We start from the raw sequence: 24,350 nt of genomic DNA on the forward strand, positions 1-24,350 counted from the left end.
GTGCCAGATGTATATACATAAACAAAACATCTTGTTTTTTTTAAAGGTTTAGTTAGTTAGTTTGGTCTAAGTCTTTGGCATATTGAAATTTTAAGAAAAGTTAAAATTTGATTAAAAATGTTGTAATGGATATTATCAACATTTCAAGATGGAATAATGATCAGGTTATACAATGGTTTCAAGGTAATGCGTGTTATTTAAATAAAAAAATAGATTTTAGTCTAAAACATTATAATATTATAGCATGTATATACAGGATATATATAATGTTAAAACTTTAAACAAATATATATATAATTGTTTTATGATAAATTGTTAAAAATTTGGTGGTTATTAAATATATTGGCAAATTTTAATATAAAATGTTGTTAAAATCGTTATACGATTTAAAATAGAATACTATAGTAAACTGTTTTTTCACATAAAGTTATATTTTTAAAAAAAATCCTTGTTTTATTAATAATGTAATGTTGCCCTTTAATTATCATTAACAAACCCATAATTTAATAAATATTTAAACAAATTTATGATAGTTGGTATTTTATTATCGTAGAAAATATTGTTTTAAAGCGGTAAAGTAGAATATATCGATCTGATCATAAATAATTAATGAGTAAATGTCTGAAAATTAACTACATGCACAATATAATGCTTTTTCTATAGAAGTCTATATTGTATATTGGCCAATCCATAAATTATTAATTTTTAATTAATTCCTGCAAAAATTTGGTATGGACAAAAATGTATATATATGAATTTATTGTAAGGTTATTAATATTGTTAAATAATTAATATAATAGAAAAATGCATGATTTAAATGTTAAGGGTAAAAATATATTTATATCCTGAAAATTTTTAAGTTTTTTTTTGTGTATATCTTTATCCTTAATGTGGGAAAAATGCGCGACTTAAACATAGAGTAACATCAGTTACTTTGACCCAGTCTTGAGTTGCATGTGGCATATATATATAAATCATTTTTTAATCACCTATTAGATTACATTAAAATTCTTTAAACAATTAAGTTTTTAAATTACTCCTTTATTTAAATGTTTGTGGTTTGAATTTAAACTGAAGTGGCTCATTCTTTAATTTCAACAAATATTTCAAGAATTTCTTAATTTTAAAGCAAAGATTTTTAAAGTTTTTATCTAGATTTTTATGAGTAATTTTCACTAATTTGATTTTTAAATGAAATAGTTTTAAAAAAATTAAACTTGTAAAAATCTTATTAATATTAAGGTAATAATTTTTTTTAATTTTAAACAAAAGTGATTTTTAAAATATTTTAAGCAAATAAAAAAAAAAATTGTAAATAATTTATAAGCTAAAATTATTATTCCTGATTTCAAATATAATATAGTATTAAGATAATGGTAAAGTCATGTTCAGTTTTATGTACTAGTTGTTTATACTGAATTCTAACAAGTTAGTAAAATGAAATCAATGCTTTTAAAAAAAAATATATATTTAATACTAAAAAAACTTAATTCTAATATTAAAAAAAACTTTAATTTTATATTGGTAAGATTGAATAAATGCTTAAAAAAAATAGTATATAGGCCTTAATTATTCATTAAAAAATTTTCAATTCCAAAATTTTTTTAAATATATATAAAAAAAAATCCACCTTTAAAATAGGTAATTATATGTCACAGTTATTCGCTTATGACATCATAATTGTAAAGTTATGTCAAAATTGTCAGATTTCTAATAAATGCTTAAAAAAAATAGTATATAGGCCTTAATTATTCATTAAAAAATTTTCAATTCCAAAATTTTTTTAAATATATATAAAAAAAAATCCACCTTTAAAATAGGTAATTATATGTCACAGTTATTCGCTTATGACATCATAATTGTAAAGTTATGTCAAAATTGTCAGATTTCAGTCCAAAAGTCATGAAGTTTACTTTTAATTACATGCTTTAAATTTTAAGGTAAACTTTATAATTGGATGAAGGTCAAGATTCAAGATTTTAAAATGTTTATGTGATATATTTTTTAACAACTATTTTAAAATTAAATAAAATATATTTACAACAAGAATTATATTTGTTATATATATAACTTAAAATGAAAATTGGCTAAAAGTTTTTTTTTAATTTGTTAATTTTTTTTTAATTTTGTCTAAAACATAAAAATTTAAGAATATATTTTAATAAAAGTCTGTTTTATATCCCAAAGTTATATATACATGGTTTGAAATAAAAAAGTTCAAAGATTTTTTTAAATTTTCCAAAATTCAGAATTTTTTTTAAAAATTTTATTTTAGACATAAAAACTTAAAAATATGTTTAACTTAAGTCTGTTTTATATCCTAATAATTCCCACAATGAATTGGTTTATGACCTCATAATACAATGTGGTTAATACTCTCAATATTAAGAACAAATTATTTTATTTTAAAATAAGAAAGAAATCAATATTTTAATAAGTCCCAAAGCAATTTCAATAAAATTCAATAAATCAATAAACAATACAGACCACAAAATTTTCCCGAAATGGCAATTTAAAAATTAACTATTTTAACTAAAAACCATTTTCAAAATGTTTATTTTTTGATAATAAATAAAAAATCAATCTAATTTTCATGCTGTCTGGTTTTTCTCTGTACTTTTATGACATTACAATCTCCATTGTTACCTCACAGTAGGTCATTGTTTAGACTAAAGGCTGGGAAAGGGGAAATAGAAGTGTTTGGTTTCGTGTAAAAATATCGCAAAATTTTAAAGAGAAATTTACTTTTTAAACCATTAAAATTAAGATAAAATCTAAATCTATATAAACTGGTTATATAAGAACAAATTTATTGGGTATTTTTAAACTCTTCATTAATGTTTTTAAAAAATTTTTAACAATAAAACGTAAACTTATATTAAATTTAAAATTAATTACAAAAAATTACGTAAAACAATAAATTTATTAAATTATTTTTTTTATTTTAAAAATTTACGAATTTTTACCATTTTTAAATTGATCCTGCTTTAGTAAATATTTGAATACACCATTTAATTATGACGTCATAATAAAATAAGAATCACATGACCTATACCAGACGCTAAACGCTTGTTTTGAAATAATATTGGAATGTTTAAATTGTTGTTTTTTCATCGTTAAAGTGTTGATTAAGTGCGACTGGTATGTTAACAATACCCATTGTTAAGTCATTGTTTGGTTTGTACTCTAATAATAAAACCTTTTTTAATATTTTAAGGGAATTTTTAAATTTCTATTAATAAAACAAATACCTTATATTATAAATTTGATTTGTATAAAACTGGCATTAAAAATTTATTTTATATATATACATAAAAATATTAGTACTTTTGTAAGGCTATTAACATTTTTAAAAATATTTATAACTTAAATAAAGACAATGAATTGTAAAAATTAAAAAAAATGCCAGTTTAAAAATATAAAAATTTAACTGTTTTATTTCTTTTATTTAACTGTTTTATTTTTTGAATTTTTAAAACATTTCTAGAGATTTTTCAAGCATGTAGTAGTGTGTTATTTTACTAAATAATAGTAATTTGGTTTTCTCTTTATTTTACAAATTCTTTAAATTTTTTAAGTTGTGAAATTTAAAACCGGGTAAATATTTTAACCTGTTTTTGTTTGTTGATCGGAATTTTTATTTTTATGGATTTCATTAAATTCATCTTGGGTAATACCAATAAAATTTTATGGTTAAAAAATCTTTTTTTTTTTATTGTATAATAGCCTACCAAATATGTCAAAAAAAAATTTAAAATAAAATTAAAATCATTAAATTTAATTTACAAGTAAAATAGAAATATGGCATTAAAAATGTTTTATATTTATCAAATTTTTATGTAAAAATGTCGACTTTATGGCTTAAACATAGAGTAACGTTTGTTATTCTGGCCCAGTCTTGAGTTGGGTTTGGGATATTATTGATTACAATTGCCCGATAATTAAGCTGCTAATCAAGTGCTGGCTCAGCAGGAGTTCGTACCATTTATAATGCCTTACTCAAGCGCGCTACAGCATGAGAGCAGTGGGAATCAAACTCAGGACCTTGTGTAGTGAAGCCAAGTGTTCTTATCCCCTACACCATGCTGCTAGTAGTCCTATACCTTGAGTAAATATACATACCCTATAAATTATATAGTTCAAAACTTTTATTTTTTTAAAAATTTAAATTCTAGGTTTAGATGATAGCTTACGACAATATGTTGCTAACTTGAAGGAATCAAACCTCACTGGTGAACAATTATTATTGCTGACTCAGGATGACTTGCATAAACTTGATGTCCACTTGGTGGGGCACCAGGAACTTATCCTCGACTCTGTCAGACTTCTACAACAATTAGTAAGTTTAATTTTTTTTTATTGTTTTTTATCCATTTAAATTTGATGTGGGGTAGCTGACTAAGCAGTTAATTTAACTTTTTAGGTGGTTGGCCAAATTGTATTTTATGTTTTTTTTTTTTTTTTTTTGTATATATCTTTATCCTCGATGTGGGAAAGTCGAATGCGCGACTTAAACATAGAGTAACATAAGTTACTCCGACCCAGTCTCGAGTTGCCTGTGGCAGTTTGGGATATTATAGAGACTATATTTGCCCGGTAATTATGCTGCTGATTAAGTGCGGGCTCAGCAGGAGTTTATACCGTTTATAGCGCCTTACTCAAGGGCGCTACAGCATGAGATCAGTGGGGATTGAACCCAATATCACTACACCACGCTACTGGCAAATGTTCATTTATATATGTATGTCAATTTATAGGCCTACAGAATAAATTTGTGGTGAGTGGATAAATTATCACAGGCAAACACTAGTTGAGAGTTGCAACCAAATTTTTTTCAATTAAAATTCCCAGCCATGGGGTGGGCCATCAACTAGTGGTAGCAATGGAAAATAAATCTGGACTTAAAACTTTTAAATATTTGTGTTTAATATTTTTAAATACCTACATAGTTGTGATATAATTGGACATAAAATTATTAGTGTAACAAAACGATTTTGTAAATGATATTTTTTATTTTCAGGATTATGGTTTAGATTCCGAAACTCTCCAGTCCAGAGCTTTGTGTTTAAAATGTCGATGCAGAGGAATGAAAGCGAGCATCAACGGACGCAGGAGAGAGGCAGAGGATTATGGATATGATGGAGGAGTCTCCCTCTTAAGAGGATCAACAAATCAACTTCTGATCCTTGCATCCGATGTCCTGGATGAAGGAAAACAGCTCATCATGTGGCTGGATAGGTAAAGGATGGGAAATAAATTATACAAATATTTTATTTTGAAAAAAAAATTATTTTTTTTTTTTTAACATTTTTTTAGGTTAGATGAATTAGTTTTTGCTTTGAGAAATTGAATCAAGTTATTTTTCTTGTGGATTATATCTTGTATTAATTTAATTTTATAATTGTAAAATAAAACTAAGTTTTTTGTAAAAAGCAGATAAGTTTTTTTTTAATTAAGTGTTTTTGAGTTAAGTTTTTTTGAGTTAATTTTTTTTTAAGTCAAGTTTTTTTTGAGTTAAGTTTTTTTTGAGTTATATAAGTTTTTTTTGAGTTAATTTTTTTTTGAGTTAAGTTTTTTTGAGTTAATTTTTTTTTAAGTCAAGTTTTTTTTGAGTTATATAAGTTTTTTTTGAGTTAATTTTTTTTTAATTAAGTTTTTTTGAGTTCTGTTCATTAAAAAGTGGAATTAAGTTTTTTTTGTGAGTTCTGTTCCTTACAAATGGAGTTAAGTTCTTTTGTGAGTAAAGTTCTTTATGTAGATTATATTTTATAATAATTTAATTTATTTTGTTTAGAATCCCTTTTAATCAAAAAGAGGAATTCCAATCAATGAGGGATTCAATTGTTAAACTTTGTTATGAGCTTAGTGTAACTATGCAGCAGGTATCATCACAGTTTTTCACTATTTTTAGCATTTTTAATAATTTTTTAAATAGCTTTTATTTTAGTAAGGGAGGTAATTTAAATGAACAACTGTAAATTTATTTATTTTATGAGTTTAGAGTGTGTTTGCTTGTGTTATTGAAGATGCAGCTTTGTCAATTTGCACAGAAATGGAAACTGCTGCAGAAGGGTAAATATTTTTATTTTAACTTGATTTTTAACTATTTTAAAACTTTAAATAATTGAATACAATGTTTTTCTTTTCCTAAAATTAGTTGGTTTTAAATAAAATAATTTACTATTAAATATTTTTTATACTAGTCAATAGCTCAGCCTATGGTTGGTATTTTTATTTCATAATATGGTCGCAACTCTCAACTAATATTTGCTAGAATAATTTGCCCAAGTACCACAAACTGCAGTTTATTTATTTTATGGCCTATAATTAAGACATACACACAAACAAATATATATATATATTATCCACTAAGCTTTATAATATAAGATTTAATACAGATTTTTATTTGTCTATTGCGTTTTTTTCCAGTTTTAACATAAGTTTTTTTTAAAGTAAATTTTTTTTTCGCTTAACTAATGACAGTTTTATTTATTTTGTGGTTCTATAAACAAGACATATATGAATATTTTCTGCCAAGCTTCATTATATATAGATCGTTACTTGTTAAAACTTTTTTAGTTTTAAAATATTACAATAACTAAACTTACAAAATTATTTTTTTTAAGTGTCATCCAATCTAATGACCCCCTTACTATCCAGCCAGTCACCATTGAGCAAGTTTATCTTAAGGGCATTGACCCCTCCCAAGGTCTGGGGTTATTTATTAAGGCGACCTTCGAGGGTCACCATGTTGTTACGGGGACAAGGTCAGGGTCAGTGGGGTCAAGGGCAAGGAAAATTAGCCCTGGTGACGAAGTTATTGCTGTAAATGGGAAAGCTGTGGTAAGAACTTTTTTGTAAAATTTTTAAAGTTAATATTTTTTTAATTAAATTTTTTTAAAGTATTTTCTTTTTAAAAAGTTTTAAAAAGATTTACTTGTTTGTAAAATTGTAAAAGTATTTACTTTTTCGTAAAGTTTTGAAAGTGTTTACTTTTTTGGAAAGTTTTAAGTGTTTTTTTTTAATAAAATTTATTTTATTTTTTTGGAAATTTTTTTTAATGATATTAATTTATGTTTATCCTCGCTACAGGTAGGATGGACACTAGGAGCACTGGTAAGTTGTTTGAAAGAAAATGGTGAAAATGTAAGTTTACTAATGAAGAAAAGACCTCAGATGTTAAGTTATTCTTCTTCCAATCTTCTTACTCATAAACAAAGGCAAGATTATAATCAAGGGTAAGAAAAAAACTAAAATAAAGAAGTTTTTTTATGGGCAAAGCTTAAATAGATATATTTTTTTGTTTTTTTATCCTCGATGTTGAAAGTTTGACTTTACAGCCTAAACATAGAGTAACATTAGTTACCACGACCAAGTCTTAAGTTGTCTTTTGGTAATTTAGAATATTATTAATTATAATTGCCCAATAATTAAGTTGCTGATTAGGTGTTGGCTCAGCAGAAGTTCATACCATTTATATCACCTTACTTAAGGGCGCTACAGTATGAGAGCAGTGGAGATCGAACCCAGGACCTCATGTTGTAAAGGTTTTACATAAAATTGTTTTTTAAATTATTTAAAACCTAACTTAATAAACAACAATTTTTGTGCAATACAGTTGGCAATTATGGTAAGATTTATTTTTTTTTATTCACTTTTTTTTAAATTTACAAAAATGATATTTTTACAAATTATACAAACATAGGGATTTATTTAATTTTTTAAAATTAAAAATTTTTTTATTTTTTTTATATTTTTTAAGTTCTCGTCACATGAGAGCAGCAGCACCGGTAAGGCGTATCCATGGCAACAGGCAAGTCAGCCAATCAGCTGTTAACTTGAGAGAGGTGGAGCCTATTGCACCAACCAATGGAACGTGGTCGACACCAACAAATAATAAAAACAGGTTTTTTGAAATTTTAATTTTTACATATTTTTTTTATGTCAGATTTCTATTTTAACTAACAACTATTTTTTCGTGGGATACTTTTATTAAAAAGCTCATTTAAAATATTATTATCGGTATTCGGTATAAATTATAAAAAGTAAATGTGAATAAATGTCCAATTTTTGGCCCTTTACTATAAAAAAACATGCTGTTTTTGTTGCATAGGTAAATTCTTAGATATTATTTGCTAGCTACAACCATATTACAATAACTTTAATACATCAATTGGCCTATTAATTATAATACATTTTAAACCTTTTTCTAATAATAATTTTTTTTGAAGTACTGCTCGGCACCAATATAATCATCCTGAGAGGATCGTGCCGCGGCATCGAAGTTCCTCGGCATCGACTGATTACTCACAAAGTTACAATTCTCCCTCATCTGCTTTTAAACACAGTAAGTTATCTAAAAATAAAAAATAAGGTATAATTTTCAGATTTTATAGAATTTAAAATTATTTTAATAACATTATTTATATCTGTTTTTTAAGTTTCAGTTTTTGCAGTGCTGGCAAAATAAAAAGTTGTTTTATAAAATATATTTAATTGATTTAAGTTGCATAAAAATAGCATATCTTGTTTAAATTTTTAGATTTCATAGAATTTAAATTTGTTTTATGCATTATTTTTATTACTAGCAGCGTGGTGTAGTGGTAAGAACACTGGCTACACCACCATGAGGTCGGTGGTTCAATCCCCACTGATCTCATGCTGTGGCGCCCTTAAGTAAGGCGCTTATAAATGGTATGAACCTATTCAGAATTGAACTTCTTCTTAATTATCAGGCAATTATAATCTTTATAATATCTCAAACTGCTAAAAGGCAACTAGAGACTGGGTCAGAGTAACTGATGTTACTCTATGTTTAGGTCGCGCATTTTGTTTAAAATGTTTGAAATATTTAAAAATTAAAAATCTTTTAAGGATCAGGAAAATCGTTTGACAACACTGAACCTCATTTCAAATTTGAGAGTCCCCAAAAAATTTCAAAGATTCTTCCCCGCCCCCAAATTCCAGTTATCCCCCAAACTCCACAAACTCCGATAGAAGTTTTAAAGATTCCACCTCCTCCTCCAGAACCTTACACCCCCAAGTAAGTTGCAGGGTTGCCAATAAACTATATTTATTTTTATTTTTTGTGTTGCCAAAAAATTGTTGGTTAATTTTTTATTTTAATTTTTGTTGTTAAAATTTTATGATTTTTTATTCATTTTAATAATAATTGACTTTTTAAGGGGTTGCTGAATTGGTGGTTTTAAAATCTTTTTTTAATTTTTTTTTTTTTAAGAGCTGAAATGTCGAGATTAGCTGTACAATCAACCACACGAGGTCATTCTAGTCGTTCTGCTTCACCAAACTCATTACTTGACATTGACCATCGGAGGCGCTATACTGTCATCGGAGATTCTGAAGCTGACCAAGCATGGTAAAAAGAATTTAAAATTTGATTTTTTTTAATTTGTTTTTAAAGTAAATTGATTAATAACACAAATTTTTAAATAAGTTTGGTAAAGTACTTGTATTTAACTATAATATTAGCATTTTGCAATACACTAGTTATTATTAGTTACTTTATTTTCTAAATAATTCTTATTATAAGCTAATATACATAATATTACAATAATGTATATCACAGTTATATATATATGAGGCGTGGTAGTTATATGTAATTGCCTTTGTTTCCTGAAAGATATGAAATCATCGTTTATAATAAACAACAACCAGGCTTAATTATATACAGATGCTTGTTAGACTTTTAGATATTGCTAAAGCTATGTGAATTAAATGTAAACAACTGTAGTTATTTGTATTACAAAGAGTTAATTTTATGGTTAAGTTTTAAAATAGTATGAACTCTGTATATTGTTTATAGTTTAGTTATATAGTAGCTTACTTTTATTTAAATTTTTAGCATAATGTAGCTGCTTAAAATAGATTTTTTTTAAGTATATGTTGAAGTATTGTTAAATTTTTCTATTTGAACAAGGCTTATTTTGTTTTAAACCTGGGTAAATTATTAATTTAATTTGGCTATATTAGAAAATACCCTCTTGTTGACTTTTATTATTTTTAGATATATAGATATATTTATTAGGTGATATATAGTTCTTCTTTTTATGAGGTTTTAGAGTAGGTTAATATGATTTTAAAATAGTTAGTCTATTAGTAGGCGTTAAAATTTAACTACTGCAAATCAAGTATGTAAATTTATAACTTAAGTTTTTATTTATTTAAATATTTTGAAGCAAGGTTTTAGTTAAAATTTTAATAATAGTGGTATTATATAGATCAAAATATTATTAAAAATATTGAGAGTATTGTTATAAAGCTTATGAAATATCAAGTATATTTATTTTGAATAAAAAACAGTTAAATATATATGTAACCCTTATTTATTAACTTAATTTCATTTTTTAAATTTTTTTTAGGTACGACGATTTTATATCGCAAGTCAATAATTGTAATTGTGCTCCATCCAGTGGTAAAACTTCCTGTGACATTTCCTCCTCGGAAAGTGTGTTCACTCCCGTCCACCAGAGGTCACAAGAGGTCCACGATCACTCAGCTGTGTAAGTTGATCATGATTTCATAATCAAAAAAATTTTTAAAGCTTTTATCATTTTCAATAACAATTTGAAAAATATTAAACAATTATGTTTAAGCAAAAGTACCTGTAAAACAAGTTGTTAGCCTGCCCTACAGTTGAGATTTTAATTGTTGTAATATAATCACAACTTGCAACTAATATAAGTCAGAGTTAATTCACCCGCACATCACAAATTGCAGTTTTTATTTTATAGACTGATTAATTGGACATACATATATACATGTGATGTCCATAAAGCTTTATTATATATAGATTGTCCATAATATATTTAAATTAAATATATGTTATTTTTTTCAAATTGTAATTAACTTGTGTTAACTTAGCTTAGATTGTTTAACTTTTATCCTCTCATAACAGTTTTCCAAAATTTTAGATTAATTTAATTTTTTTTTAAAAGATTGTATCGTCGAAAAGTAAAAACCCAACCCAATCGTCCAGTTTCTATGCCCCCTAACTATTACAGCCCCAGCAAAGTTTACCCCTCTAAGTTATTAAACTCAACTCATAATATTTTGCATGAAGAGCCAAGTGATTATTACAAACAAACCAAAAACAATCGGTAAATTAATTATTTCGAATAATTTATTTTTATTAAATGAACTTTATTTACTTTTAACATTTTTTTTTATCTTTTGTTCAATTCACATTTTTTTTTTGATTTAGGTTTTCTTTTTTTTTTAATTATTTATATTATTTTTTGTAATTTTAATATTTTTCTATAGTTTTTTTTAATTTAAATTTTTTTATACAATTTAATCATTAAAATTAAAGTAGGGTCTAAGTTTAATAAAAAAAAATTGGCCAATTTTTAACAAACCAAACTATTTCTAAATTTAAATTGAAAACTTACTTACTAGATCTTCAAGTAACCCAAAATCCCCCGAAAACTACCCTGGGTCTAAGTACGGGTGGTACAACAGTACCAACAACAATAATAGCTCAACAAGCACATTAAGTAGAGAATACAACACTGATACTAACAGCAGCAAAAACAGTTACAAAAACAATAATAATTCTCTTGAAACGAAGTTATTGAAAAACAGTGTTGCCAAAAAAGTTTTAGAAAACAGCGTTTCCCCTCCAAAACCACCTCCGAGATCTTCTTCAATTACAAAACTTATGACTCAGCGAAATTCTGCTGACCTTGCACAAATTGCGGAGAAATCTTCAATTGTTAAATCTAGTGATGAAAATATGAATTCAAATAATGATGAAAAGTAACTATTTTTTAGTTAAAGTTAATTCTTAAATTATTATATGTCTTAAACGTAGTTTGTTAAAAATATGTTAAATTTTTGTTTTATTAACTTTTATTAATTAAAGTTTGGTTTTTTATTTTTGTAATTTATTTTTAATAAAACCAAAACTTTTCTTATTTTTAGTGAAAAACAGAATTCTGAAAATTTAATAAAAAAATCGAGAAAATTAAGAAGCTCAAGCACACCTTCGTTACACCAAGTTCAACAACCTACTATGACATCACAACAAAAATCTATGACATCATCAAGGACCCAGGATATTCCCCAGATCGTGATTGGTGATGGGGTGAAATCGGTGGACTGTAACCAACGACCGATTCCAAAACCGAGACAGAATGTAAAAGCAAGAACAATTTCTCATGACGGTAAATTTATGATTTTTTTTTTTTTAAATGTTTGTCGTGATTTTAATATACAGTTTTATGTATTTTATTATTTTTTTGTAACCTTTAATTAAAGTTAATAAAACTAGTCAATAGCTAAATCTCAGTTGTGATTTTATTTGTTGTGAAATGGTCGCAACTCTTAACTAACATTTACCTACGTTAATTCACCCATGCACCACAAACAGCAGTTTTTTTTTTTTGTTTTTTTTTTGAATTTTGCAGCACTATAAATTGGACACATGTATTGTCCACTAAGCTATATAGATTAGGCACTTACTGTATTTATTAAAAAAATTGTAAATATTTAAATAAATAGAATTTTATTTCTTGTTTTACAACATTTAAAAATTAAATTGTTTACCTTTTTAGTTACTGGTCGACAAAGTTATCCAGAATTATTACCAGCCCCCGTAGCCAATAGGAGAAGGCGTAGTGAAGGTTTTGTGCCCAATAAAAGTCAAGTGACCAATGGAAGAGAAGTCAGTCATGTGACCAGCAGAAGAGAGGACAAACAAATTGACGATATTATTGACAGGCTTAAACTTAAACCTTCCTCTGAAAAGGTAACAAAATTATTTAAAATAAATTTGCAATTTTTTTCATTTTTTTATTTAGTTTTACATTTTCTTTTTCTGGTTAAATTGTTTAGTTATTTTTCTTTATGCTATTCCATCTTTTTCAGAAACTAGATATTATTCATTAATTTTTACATTTGTTTCGGAATTTTTCATTTTTATTTTGCAAGTCATCTCATATTTTATTTTACTCCATTATTAGCCTGCTGTGACATCACAATCACCCACTAACCAGGTCACAATAAGGTCATTGTCACCCAGAAATTCACCCCCAACTTCAAGAATATCTTACACCTCAGCTATAGCAAGTATGTAGTTGGTAAAAAAAAAAAATCAAAATTAAAAAAAAAAATTTGTCACGACCTGTGTTAAATCAAATATATCGAATTAAAAATGACTTGAGACCGAATTATTTTTAAACTAAATTTTATTCCTGTTGTTAAATTAAAAAAAAAATCTAATTTTGTTTCAAAAATGTTCTAAACATTTGTAGTATACTAACTTTATTAATCAAAAATTTACTATTTTTTTTGTAAAATATTTTAAATTTTTTCTGTTTTTTAGATAATGAAAACTACTCTTCACATTCTCTAGAATTAACAAAACCGAATGAAAAAAAATCACAAAAAAATTCACCGAAAAAGAGCCAGCAAAATAAAAGGTAAATATAAATTTTAATCCAAGATATCCAAAAATTAATTTTAGTTAATTTATTTTTGATGTGAAAAAGGTCAACTTTAAAGTTTAACATTTTACTATTTTAATAAAATGCAGTAGGATAATTTTGCAGTTATAGTTTATTATAGGAAGACAAATACAAAACAAGTAAAAAATTAACTTTTATTTGTCCAGCTTAAGCCCAAGTTTGCATGATAAATAAACTTTAAATACAGATAAACATATGTATTTAACAAAATGCTAAATAAAAAATGCTTGTATATTGGTAATCTGCAAACATTAAGCATTTTGCGCCCAAATTTTAAATATCAATGATCTATTTACTTTTAAGTATGTTTACATAGTGTTAAATATTAACTAGTTCATGTTATAAAGTGTTTATTTGTGGAGGTGTGTTGTGTAAGTATTATAGTGGTTTTCAGAAAGAATTTAACATTTTATGAATAACAAGAACCTCATGTACTAAGTTTTTTATGTCAAGTATTAGGATAGATATTTTTTACCATAATTTAATAAGGCTTTTTCTCTATATTAAAACTTCAAGACCTTTTTTTTCTAGTTTTCTCTTATGTAAAGGGCTCTTGTCATTCTAGTTTGAGTTTCTTAGTAATAGTTATCTTACTTTTCAAGAACTTGTTTTCTAAAGTTAAATATTTGTTCTATAACTAACTAGGCATTGAAAAAGTTTTGAAAAAAGGTAAAAAACTATTGTCTGGTAACAATAGTTATATTTTAGCAAGTTTAAAACAAAAGTAATTGTTTAGAACAATCAAAGTATGACCAAAACAATGAATAAATGAACAAAACATAATATAGGTTTAAGTTACAATAAACAGCTATTAGTATATAAGCTGTCAAAAAAAACAAAGCCAAAAATAATTCAAAAAGAAAAAAAAAGTTTTTAGCTAAGGCAAAAATGCTTCATTATAAATGTTATCTATAAGTAGTTACGTCATAAAAATGTAAGTGCAGTTATTAAATCGTTAAGTTATGAATAATTATATTTAAAAGCATTTTAACTTGAAGAAGTCGTTAAAATGAAAAGGTTAAACCATTTAAAGTAAGGCTAAAGTAAGAATTAATAAAGTTAAAGTAATTAGATATAGATTTAAGCATTAAAGAAGTAAATATTAAACTAGGACAAAATTTTTTTATTTTAAGTTAACTTTTCAATTTTCCACTTCAACTAAATAAACAATAACAAAAGCTACTTGTTACGTTATTATGCACAACAATGTGACGAATTCTAGTATTTCAAGCCTCGTTGCACACGAGTATACGCCCCAGGTCACCTGTATTATGATGTCACAGACGGTAAAACAAAGCTAAGTAAAACTCAAACTTGAAATCAAGTTTTTCGAAAAATTCCAAAAATTTTAAGTGTTTTTTTTGCTACCAGAATTCTGGTTTAATTTAGTTAGTTTTAGTTTAAAAAGCTTCCTAATTGAGTGAAGTTTTATTCAATATGATAATAATGTAGTTTCAGACCAGTTTTAGTTGTAGCCTGTTTATTTTGATTTTGGTAGAAATTATAACATCACCCTGAAATGTCGAACAATAGTAACTGTTGCGTCACAATGGTAACTGTTTTGTAACAAAGAAAATGTTACGTAACAATAAAAATCGATGAAATTTTACTATGGAATTTGCGTAAAAAAAAATAGCGTGTTTTGATGGATAAAAGATGTATAAGCAAAACTGAAAGCTTTAAGACCCTTAATAGCTAGATTTAACTGTTGAACAAGTTAAAAAGTCGTTTTTATTCGTAAGTATCGGTATAACTTTAGTTTAATACTGAGCTCCATTAGTTGGTATTTTGTCATTAACCACAAAAAATGTTTTTGGCCATTGTGACGCAACAGTTACTATTGTTCGACATTTCAGGGTGATGTTATAATTTCTACCGTTTATTTTAGTATTAAACTATGTTAACGATATTGTTAATATAACTTTAATCTATAACGATTTTTTTAGAGTTTTTAAAATTGGTACAAAAAAGGAATAAGTACCTGTAAATATATAGATTGTTGAATTTTTGGATACAAGTAAATTGTTAAGGTTTCTATTAAAGGTAGGTCTTTATTTTGAATAGTTTTAAACAGGGTAAAAATTATATCGCGCCAATGTGTTTAATTTCACACTGTTTCACTTCAAACTGCGATATTTGCTTATTTTAAACAACACGAACCGATGTCAATATTTACTAACCAGCCCAAATTGTTGTTTTTTCTCATTTTAAATAATTTGCAAAATCGTTGAATGAGTCAATTATGACGCCATAGTTTATAGACGGTTGGGTATTGTTTTAATGAAATAGTCATTGTGCTAACGGTAGCTAGGCCTAATTTTTTTGTAATTTTGCAAGTTTTTGAGGTATAAATGGCGCGTAACCTAATTCGTAGTACTTCCAAACGGTAAGTTCAACTTTGTTTTGTTAAAAAAGATTAAGTAGTACAAGCATTGTAAGTAATGCAACTTTAAAGTTTAAAAACTGTTTGGTTATAGCATTACAAAAGCAGCCCTATTATCATAATTGTTCATTATTTTGTTAATTACGTTCTGTAATTAGTAATTTAGCGTCTAACACTTAGTTCAGCTTAATTATATAATACTACAAGGAAATGTAAAAGTAATTTATATTCTGTTAAAATGTTATTTTTTTTAATTAAAAAAACCTTTAGTTTTAAAATGTAGATGGATTTATTTTAGTGTATGATAATAGTATTTTAAAATTCGGGAATTGCATTTTTAATGTATTGTTTTGTATATATCTTTATCCTCGATGTGGGAAGGTCGAATGTGCAACCTAAACATAGAGTAACATCAGTTACCCAGTCTCAAGTTACCATTAGCAGTTTTTATATAGATTATAATTGCCCGATAATTGAGCTGCTGATTAGGTGCTGGCTCAGCAGGAGTTCATACCGTTTATAGCGCCTTACCCAAGGGTGTACAGCATTTATAGTCAGTTATAAATTCGTGTTCTTTGTACAAATGCAGACATTTTTTTGACCAGTTTTACTAAGTTTAAATTTTTATTCATTTTGGTTGCGTTTTCGTTTAGTTGTTTATATTTAGATTTTTATAAATTTAACCGAAATCGGGTCAATTTAGTCACGAAGTATATTGTCTATTACGTAATAATGTTGTTTGTTTACTACAAAATCGCATACATCTTTTTAATGTAACATTTTTTTCGAGGATGTTTATCATTAATTCAATTTTTTTCAACTGAATTTAATTTTTTTTTCTAGTTTTGAAAGTGCATTAGTTGCTGGTGTTCCAGTTCGACTTAGAAAGGTAATAAAACATTTAAATATTTAAAAGAATTAAAAAATACTAAAAAATAAAGCAGTTCTAAATTTTAAAGTTTTTAAACTAGTTTTATTGTTCAAATATTTAGAGATAATAACTTAGCTATATACATGGCATTGTGTACTACATAAGAATAGTATTTACAGTTTCTAACTTTATTTTGTTCCTATTATTCTATTGTTGTGAGCCTAATTATGTCTACAAAATTATCTTGAATATTTTATAAACTTTTAAATAATTTATTTGTAGAGTTTAACAAGGTTAACAAGCACAAGCAGTAGTAAGGTTTGTTATTTTTTAATTATTGAATAATAAACTTTATGATAATATTTATATAGCTTTTTTTTGTATGTATCTTTATCCTCGATGTGGGAAAGTCGAATGTGCGACTTAAACATAGAGTAATATCAGTTACTTCGACCCAGTCTCGAGTTGCCTGTTTGGGATATTATAAATTATAATTAAGTGCTGACTCAGCAGAAGTTCATACCGTTTATAGCGCCTTACTCAAGGGCGCTACAGCATGAGATCAGTGGGGATTGAACCCTCGACCTCATGTGTGGTGTAGCAAGTGTTCCTACCACTACACCACGCTGCCGGTATATCTTTGTATATAGTTTAATAGTCACTTTTTTGCACTTTGTTTAAGTAAAATATGACTTTTTTTATTTTTTAAATTTAAAGTAATTGTTTGTGAAAACCTTCATAATAATTATTTGCTATTCTTGTGTAATTTTTTTAATTTTATAAAAATCTAATTATGGTTCGAAATCTTAGATTTCGAAACATATTGTTATTGTCATTATATTTATTATTGTTTTTATTCTTATTTGACAAATTTTGAAAGACGATAACTTTTGTTCTTTAAAAGTAAAAGTTCTAAATTTTTAGTATGTTTGTTATTATCCCAACGAATCGCAAACCTCCTATTTACGACATTTAAATGTCACTAATTACTAATTAATATATTTTATTATTAAAATTTAAAGATTAAATTTTCTGAAATTTTAATATATTGTTGGTATTATTATTTTGTATGTTGCTATTTAAAATGAAGATTTAACTCTAGCTAAATATCATTTAATCATTATTTTAGTTTTTTTATAAAATAACGAATCAGTGTGAGTTTAACGCTTGAATAATTTAATAGCGTTCTGGTCGCCGTCAAAAATCGTCCTTTTCGCTGTCCATTAAAGTAAAATATATTGGTTGAAAATTTAAGTAAAATGTTAAAGTATAAGTAGAAAATGTGTAAAATTTTTTTTTTAATTGTTTTGTTATTATTATATTTTAATACTCGTTTGATTACCAAAAATTAAGAACGGTATTTTGCTTTTAAATTTAGTTTACTTTTATATTACAATATCAATGAATGCGTGTTCGTTTGTTAAAATTAGGTTTAAATTTAAAAAAGTTAATATTTAAATTCATAATTTATTTAATAAACCTACTAAATAAATTATATTTATAAAAAAGAATCAAACGATTTCGAACCATATTTTATTTATCAAATAAATCTAGTTTAAAATTTGTTTTCCTTATTTAAAAATAAAAAATTATTTTTTTTAGTTATCTCCTGATAAATCACCAATCCATGCATTATCAGGTTAGTTGTAGCTTATAATCAACTTTATTTCGTTTTATGATTGCTGCTTACAGGTTGCATTTATTTGCAAACTTTCACTTACGCTGCAAAATTTTAACAAGTTGTATACTTAACATACTGCACCTATTTACTTTATGCTTTTACCTGTTTTAGGATGGTTTAATCGACCTTTATTATACAACAAAAGCCTGTATTTTTATTCAGTTATAATGAGCTGTGCTTTGAAAATAATTTTAACATTTATAAACGATGATTTTAGATTTAGGTTAAAGTGATTTTGAATAAATACACGAATTATTTTTTAGAAAAAAATGCTATAACCGACTCTTATAATATAACCAGTAGCTTGTGAATTTATTGTATTTTAATATAACGTGCTTCAAAACCAATTATAATAATTTTAAAACAAGTTAAAATGGATTTTTAACAAATGTGCTAATTTTTTGGGGGATAAAATTAGATTTTTTTTTGGATTTAATAATTTCTTTTATTCTAAATTTTTTTTGTTTTTATTTATTTTTTTTAAATTGAATTAAATTAATTTTTAGCTGAAATGAAATCTCAACGTCGAATTTCTTGCCGTGATTTGGGTCAATGCGACTGCAAGGGTTGGCTATGGAAGAAAAAGAACTCCACCACGTCGTCTAGCGGTGGCCCACTTTCGAACAAATGGTCGAAACGCTATGTCGTTATTAAGGGAGGCTCGCTGTATTGTTACCGTAGCAACGCTGATGACGACAGCAGAAGGGCGGAGTCGTTTATTAGTTTGCCAGGTTACCAGGTAAAGTGACGTCATAATCAAAACTTAATCACAAATTCATTAAAAAATAACGTTTTTTTGTTTTAAAATTTTTTTTAGAAATTGTTTTTGAAAATGTGAATTGAATGACGTCATAAAATGTAGTAATTATGATTTTATTGTTACGTAGGTTGCCCCCGCGCCCGAGTGTAAAAGGAAAATGGCGTTCCGGATCTCGCATTCGAAGCGGAAGACATTTTACTTCGCAGCAGAGAGGCAAGCTGATATGAGTAAATGGATGAATAAGATGGGATTGGCTTCGATCGAATATTATGAATCGGAAGAAAAGAAAAAAGAAAAAGGTGGATTTTTTATATTTATTATATTTTAGGTAGTTTTAAAAGTGACGCCTGGTGTTTAAAACAAAAACCGGCAGTGTGGTGTAGTGGTAAGAAAACTTGTTACACCACACATGAGGTCGTGGGTTCAATCCCCACTGCTTTTATGCTGTAGAGCCCGTAAGTAAGGCGCTATAAACGGTATGAACTCCTGCTAAGCCAGCACTTAATCAGCAGTATAATTATCGGGCAATTAAAATCTACAATATCTCAAACTGGCAAAGGCAACTCGAGACTGGATCGGAGTGACTGTTGTTACATTGTGCGCATTCGATCTTCCCACATTGAGAATAAAGATATATACACAAAAATGTGTATACTAGTCGTGGTAGCAGATTCTAAATCTAAAGTTTTTAAATTCAAGCCGCACCAATGCCACATCATTCACCCTTGAACACAGCGTTTACAGATAGCTTAAACACGTCAGAACAACAAACCCTTTTCCCAATAAGAATATATAAAACCTGTTACCCTAAGTAATTTGAGAAAAATTTACTTAAAAAATACGCTATAATTTAACAGCATTAGTAAATAATGGTCATTTTTATTACTAATATGTTAAAGTGAAAAGTTTTTTACATTTTTTTGAAAGCTTGTGTTGTGGGGACGTATTTGTGCTATCGGTAAATGCCAAGTTTAAGGGTAAATAGTGTGGCATTGGTGCGGTTCGAACCCGAAACCTTTTGGCCTGCAATACAATGCCATGACTGGTTAAACACGCCACCAAACGATAACGTTTACTTCTTGATTAAATTTTGTTTAATTTAACAGAAACCCACCCAAGTGGAACTAATTATTACAGCGAGGCGAGCGACGACGAAGATTTATCCTCAATCAGTGGGGATTCCCCCTACAAACAATCGTCCGATGACGTTTTCGATAAACACTCGCCCCGTCCCGGTCGCAACAACGTGACGTCACAAAATGGCGACATACGCACGCGCAGTGAGTCGGAATCGGTCAAGCGTGAACTCAACGTCATCAGTCACGCGGCGTCGACTACGTCACTAGTCGAAGAAGGCGACCCCAAGAAAAAGTCTTCTCCGAGACTAAAACCGTCAGTGTCGCCCGAACATCGACGTCACAAAGGAAACAAACAACGTCACAATGTCTTGGGAATTACGTCATCGGCTAGTTTGAACTCTCTAGTGTCAGCTAGTGGTGATAGTGATGATGAAAGTGTGAAAGAAATTCGAAGAATCAAAGAGCAAGCAGCTAAACAGGTTTGTTGTCATATTTTTAAAAATATTTTTAATATTTTTCTTGAGAATATATTTTGTTAATTTCTTTAAAATTTGAATTATTATGTTAAGCGTTTTTTTTTTATTTCCATAAGCTTTTAAATTAAGTCAAATTTTTAATTTTAATGCCTTTTGATTTGTGTTATTTTATTTAAACTTATTAAAAAGTGGTTAATTTAATTTTTTTTTTTATAAATTTTTTTTGTTAATAACAATTAAATTTTTTGTTTGTTTATTTTTAAAATATTGAAGGCTGAGCAATTAAAGAAAGGTCGCCATAGTTCGTTAACCCCAGCAATTACAGTTGACCCCGGGTCACCGATTGAGACATCTAGTGGTCATACTAAAAGGTAAGAAAAAAAAATTTTTATAAAAAAATTTTTTTTCAACAATTTACGAATAAAATTCTAAAATGGAAATTTAAATATAATTTTGAACAAATATTTAACATTTTTTACTTTATTTTTATATCTACTTTTTTCTGAGTTTTAAATCGTTTTTAAATTACTGCAATTATTTCGTTTTTTAAAACGATCAATCTAAATTAATATATTAATATTTCTTTCCATACCACGTGATTGTTCTATTATTAAAACACAATGACTTGATTATCACGACTCGCTTACTATAGTAAATATTTTGCCGGAAATTTAAATAATTTGCAACACAATTTTATATTATTTTTGTAACAGATCAGAATTAAGTAGATCAACTTCATCACAGGTTAGTTTAAAATATTTTAAAGTATATTCAAGTTATTCTAAAGTGATTTAAATTTAAGATAAAAGTTTTTATTTTAGTTTTTATTTAATTTTTTTTAGTTGTTTGTAAATAGTTAAAAAAAATTGTCACTTTTAAAAAAAAATAATAATTTTTACAAAAAAAAATTGGTAAAAAAAAATTGTCACACATTTTTATTGTGACGTCGTAATTCTATTAATTTCGTCACAGGTGGATGGTTTACCTCGAAGGGACGGTGCGGGAAGACCTAAGATTACAAAGAAGGAGAATATGACGTCACAAAACAGTAAGTATTACCTCACAATTTAAGATTAAAAGTTTCGATTTTACGTCATTAAACGATTGTTACGTAACAGAGTCGAATACTCCAACCACTAGCGAGAAGGTGACGTCATCAGAAACTGGGTATGAAGAATTATACAAAGCCCACAAGGGGGCAGAATGTGATTTTCGGGGAATCAGCAGAAAGGTGACGCTAAGAAGAAAGATGACGATTCTGTCACGTGATCCTGTGCAAAACGAGAGAATGCTGAAAAAAAGGGCGCTCGAGAGAGATCTGAAGGCAAGAAAACTTTTTTAATTGTTATACAAATTTTTTTGCTTTAAATTTAATTTTTTTTATTTATTCTCGATGTGGGAAGATCGACTTCACGACCCAACCTTATGGATTAACATTTGTTGACCCAGTCTGGAGTTGAATTTAACAGTTTGGGATATTATATAGATTATAATTGCCAGATAAATAATCTGCTAATTAGGTGCTGGCTCAGCAGGAGTTTATAGCGCTTTACTCGAAGGCGCCACAGCATGAGAGCGGTTGGGATTGAACCCACGACCTCATGTAGTGTTGCCAAGTGTTCTGACCACTACACCACACTGTTGGATTATTTCATTAAGGTTGTTAGTTACTAATAAATAACGATTTTTGTTTAATCATTTTCAGGCAAAAGAGTTAGAACTGGCCTACTACAACAAATTATTTTTCAACCCTCAAATTTCTTCGGAAATTCTTCACGAATGGATTAATAATCATCGTTCCCTCGTTGCCGATTTGGGAACAATGCGTCGAATGTCAAAGCGCAAACGCCCTACACTGGACACTAACACTGACAATGTTAATCCGAAAGATGGCACTAGTAACTTTAATGAGAACAACAACCACCGTTCCCGACCTCGGTCACGTGCTTTAAAGAATGACGTCATTCATATTCCGGTACCAAAGGAACGTGCGTCACGAAAATCGTCATCTCCGGTGCACTCGAGCGTAACGAAACACGTGGTCCGGAACATGAAGTCGTATTCTGAATCTAGACCCCCATATTTGGAGACCGATCTTTGAAAAAATGTTTTGTGTTATTTAATGGAAACTCTGAAAACTTCAATTTTGTGTTGTTTGGAAACCCTGACAAATTTTTTTATTGTTGGAAACTCTGGGCGAAATTATATTTTTGTTGGAAACCCTGACAAAAAAAAATTTTTGTTGGAACTCTGGGCGAAATTGTATTTTTTATTGGAAACCCTGATAAAATTGTTATTTTTTGTTGGAAACACTGGTGGTATAGAAATGGTTTTACAAGTTATGCAAGAACAAGCCATTATATATTCAGTGTGCAATTTTCACAACTATTCGTACGTCCATTTGTGAATTTAACTGTCGTGTTGTTGTTTCAATAGTTGTCAAAATAAAAAAGGTATAGCAGGGTTAAAACTTTTCTTAATAACAAAAACTTAAAACCACAATTTTTAAGAATTGATTGCTTGACTACCCCCGGCTTGATGTAGTGGTTGGACTACTTAACTTCATTACATGAGGTCATGTGTTTGATTCCCATTTAGATTATGTCTATAGCGCCCTTTAGTAAGGCGCTATATACGGTATAAACTACTGCTAAGCCAAAATTTATCGTCAGATAAATAATCGGGCAACAGTATATAGTAATACCAAAAAATTGCAAGGTAAGTTAGAGATTGGGTTGGGGTAGCAATAGTTAACCCCATGTTTAGATCGTAAAGTTTTTTTTTTTTTACATTAAAACTAAACAAAAAACAAGGATTGACTAAAAATGGTAATCCAAGCTATATCTTGGCAAGCGTTGTTTTGAAAATCTTTCGAATTCTAAGAATTCATGTAAAACAATAAGGTAGTCATTTAATGTTTAAGAAGGTATTTTTTTCACTAATGACTCACTAAAACAAAGGTTTATAGTTACCTTGTTATATTCTACTATGGAATATAAAAAAACGCTGCGGTATTTAGAAATCTGTAACTTCAATTCGTGCTCAAGTATTATGTTTATTGTACCGTTAAAAGTGCTACACCTACTGAAGCATAAAAATCTAAACAAATATAAATAACTTTAACATTTAGTCAAGATATTTTAAACTGTAAAACTAACATGGGGGAAGCCAAACAAGAATGTATTACTAAAAAACTTGAAGATTATGGGAAATTGATAGTTAATGGAAATGAACTAAATTATCAAGATTCAGTGGCTTGGTGTGGAAAACAATCATCAGAATTGGCAGTTATACCAAACAATGATATATATTCAAAGATCGTAGATGTACTGAAGCAGGTATATGTGGAATCGAATTGTTCTTCAGAAAGGCTTCACAGAATTGGTCTTTTTAGTAAAGACGAAGGCGCGACATTTAACTGGATAGATGGTAATATTTACGAGCCTTGGTACTTGAAGTACCGTTTAAATAAGAATCTAGATAAATTTCAAACTCTTGCTATAAACGAGTTGAACCTTGGGTTATACTCTTTTGGCCCGGAACGAAAAGCTCCATTTATTTGCTTAAGTAAAACTGCAGAGACAGCAGGCAAGAAACTTGCTAGTACAGTTACTCA

At 27.5% G+C, this 24,350-nt stretch overlaps 1 protein-coding gene across 1 annotated transcript; it reads left to right on the forward strand.

The window, feature by feature from the left end:
• Positions 1-43: 43 nt before the first annotated feature.
• On the forward strand, positions 44-23,197 carry LOC145758119 (uncharacterized). The gene is made up of 29 exons (XM_082572490.1): positions 44-183; positions 4,176-4,339; positions 5,021-5,238; positions 5,795-5,882; positions 6,002-6,072; positions 6,627-6,843; positions 7,093-7,238; positions 7,763-7,906; positions 8,232-8,347; positions 8,875-9,043; positions 9,239-9,376; positions 10,380-10,520; positions 10,956-11,117; positions 11,416-11,775; positions 11,941-12,182; positions 12,573-12,766; positions 12,981-13,086; positions 13,343-13,439; positions 16,711-16,756; positions 17,021-17,056; positions 18,341-18,377; positions 18,926-19,158; positions 19,307-19,478; positions 20,286-20,737; positions 21,008-21,105; positions 21,448-21,478; positions 21,707-21,782; positions 21,853-22,058; positions 22,440-23,197. Exons 1-29 carry the CDS (start codon positions 126-128, stop codon positions 22,833-22,835), a joined length of 4,614 nt encoding a protein of 1,537 aa, XP_082428616.1. The 5' UTR covers positions 44-125; the 3' UTR covers positions 22,836-23,197.
• The last annotated feature ends 1,153 nt before the right edge of the window (positions 23,198-24,350 follow it).

This window comes from Corella eumyota, chromosome 1, assembly GCF_963082875.1.
Source record: "Corella eumyota chromosome 1, kaCorEumy4.1, whole genome shotgun sequence".
NCBI lineage: Eukaryota > Metazoa > Chordata > Ascidiacea > Phlebobranchia > Corellidae > Corella > Corella eumyota.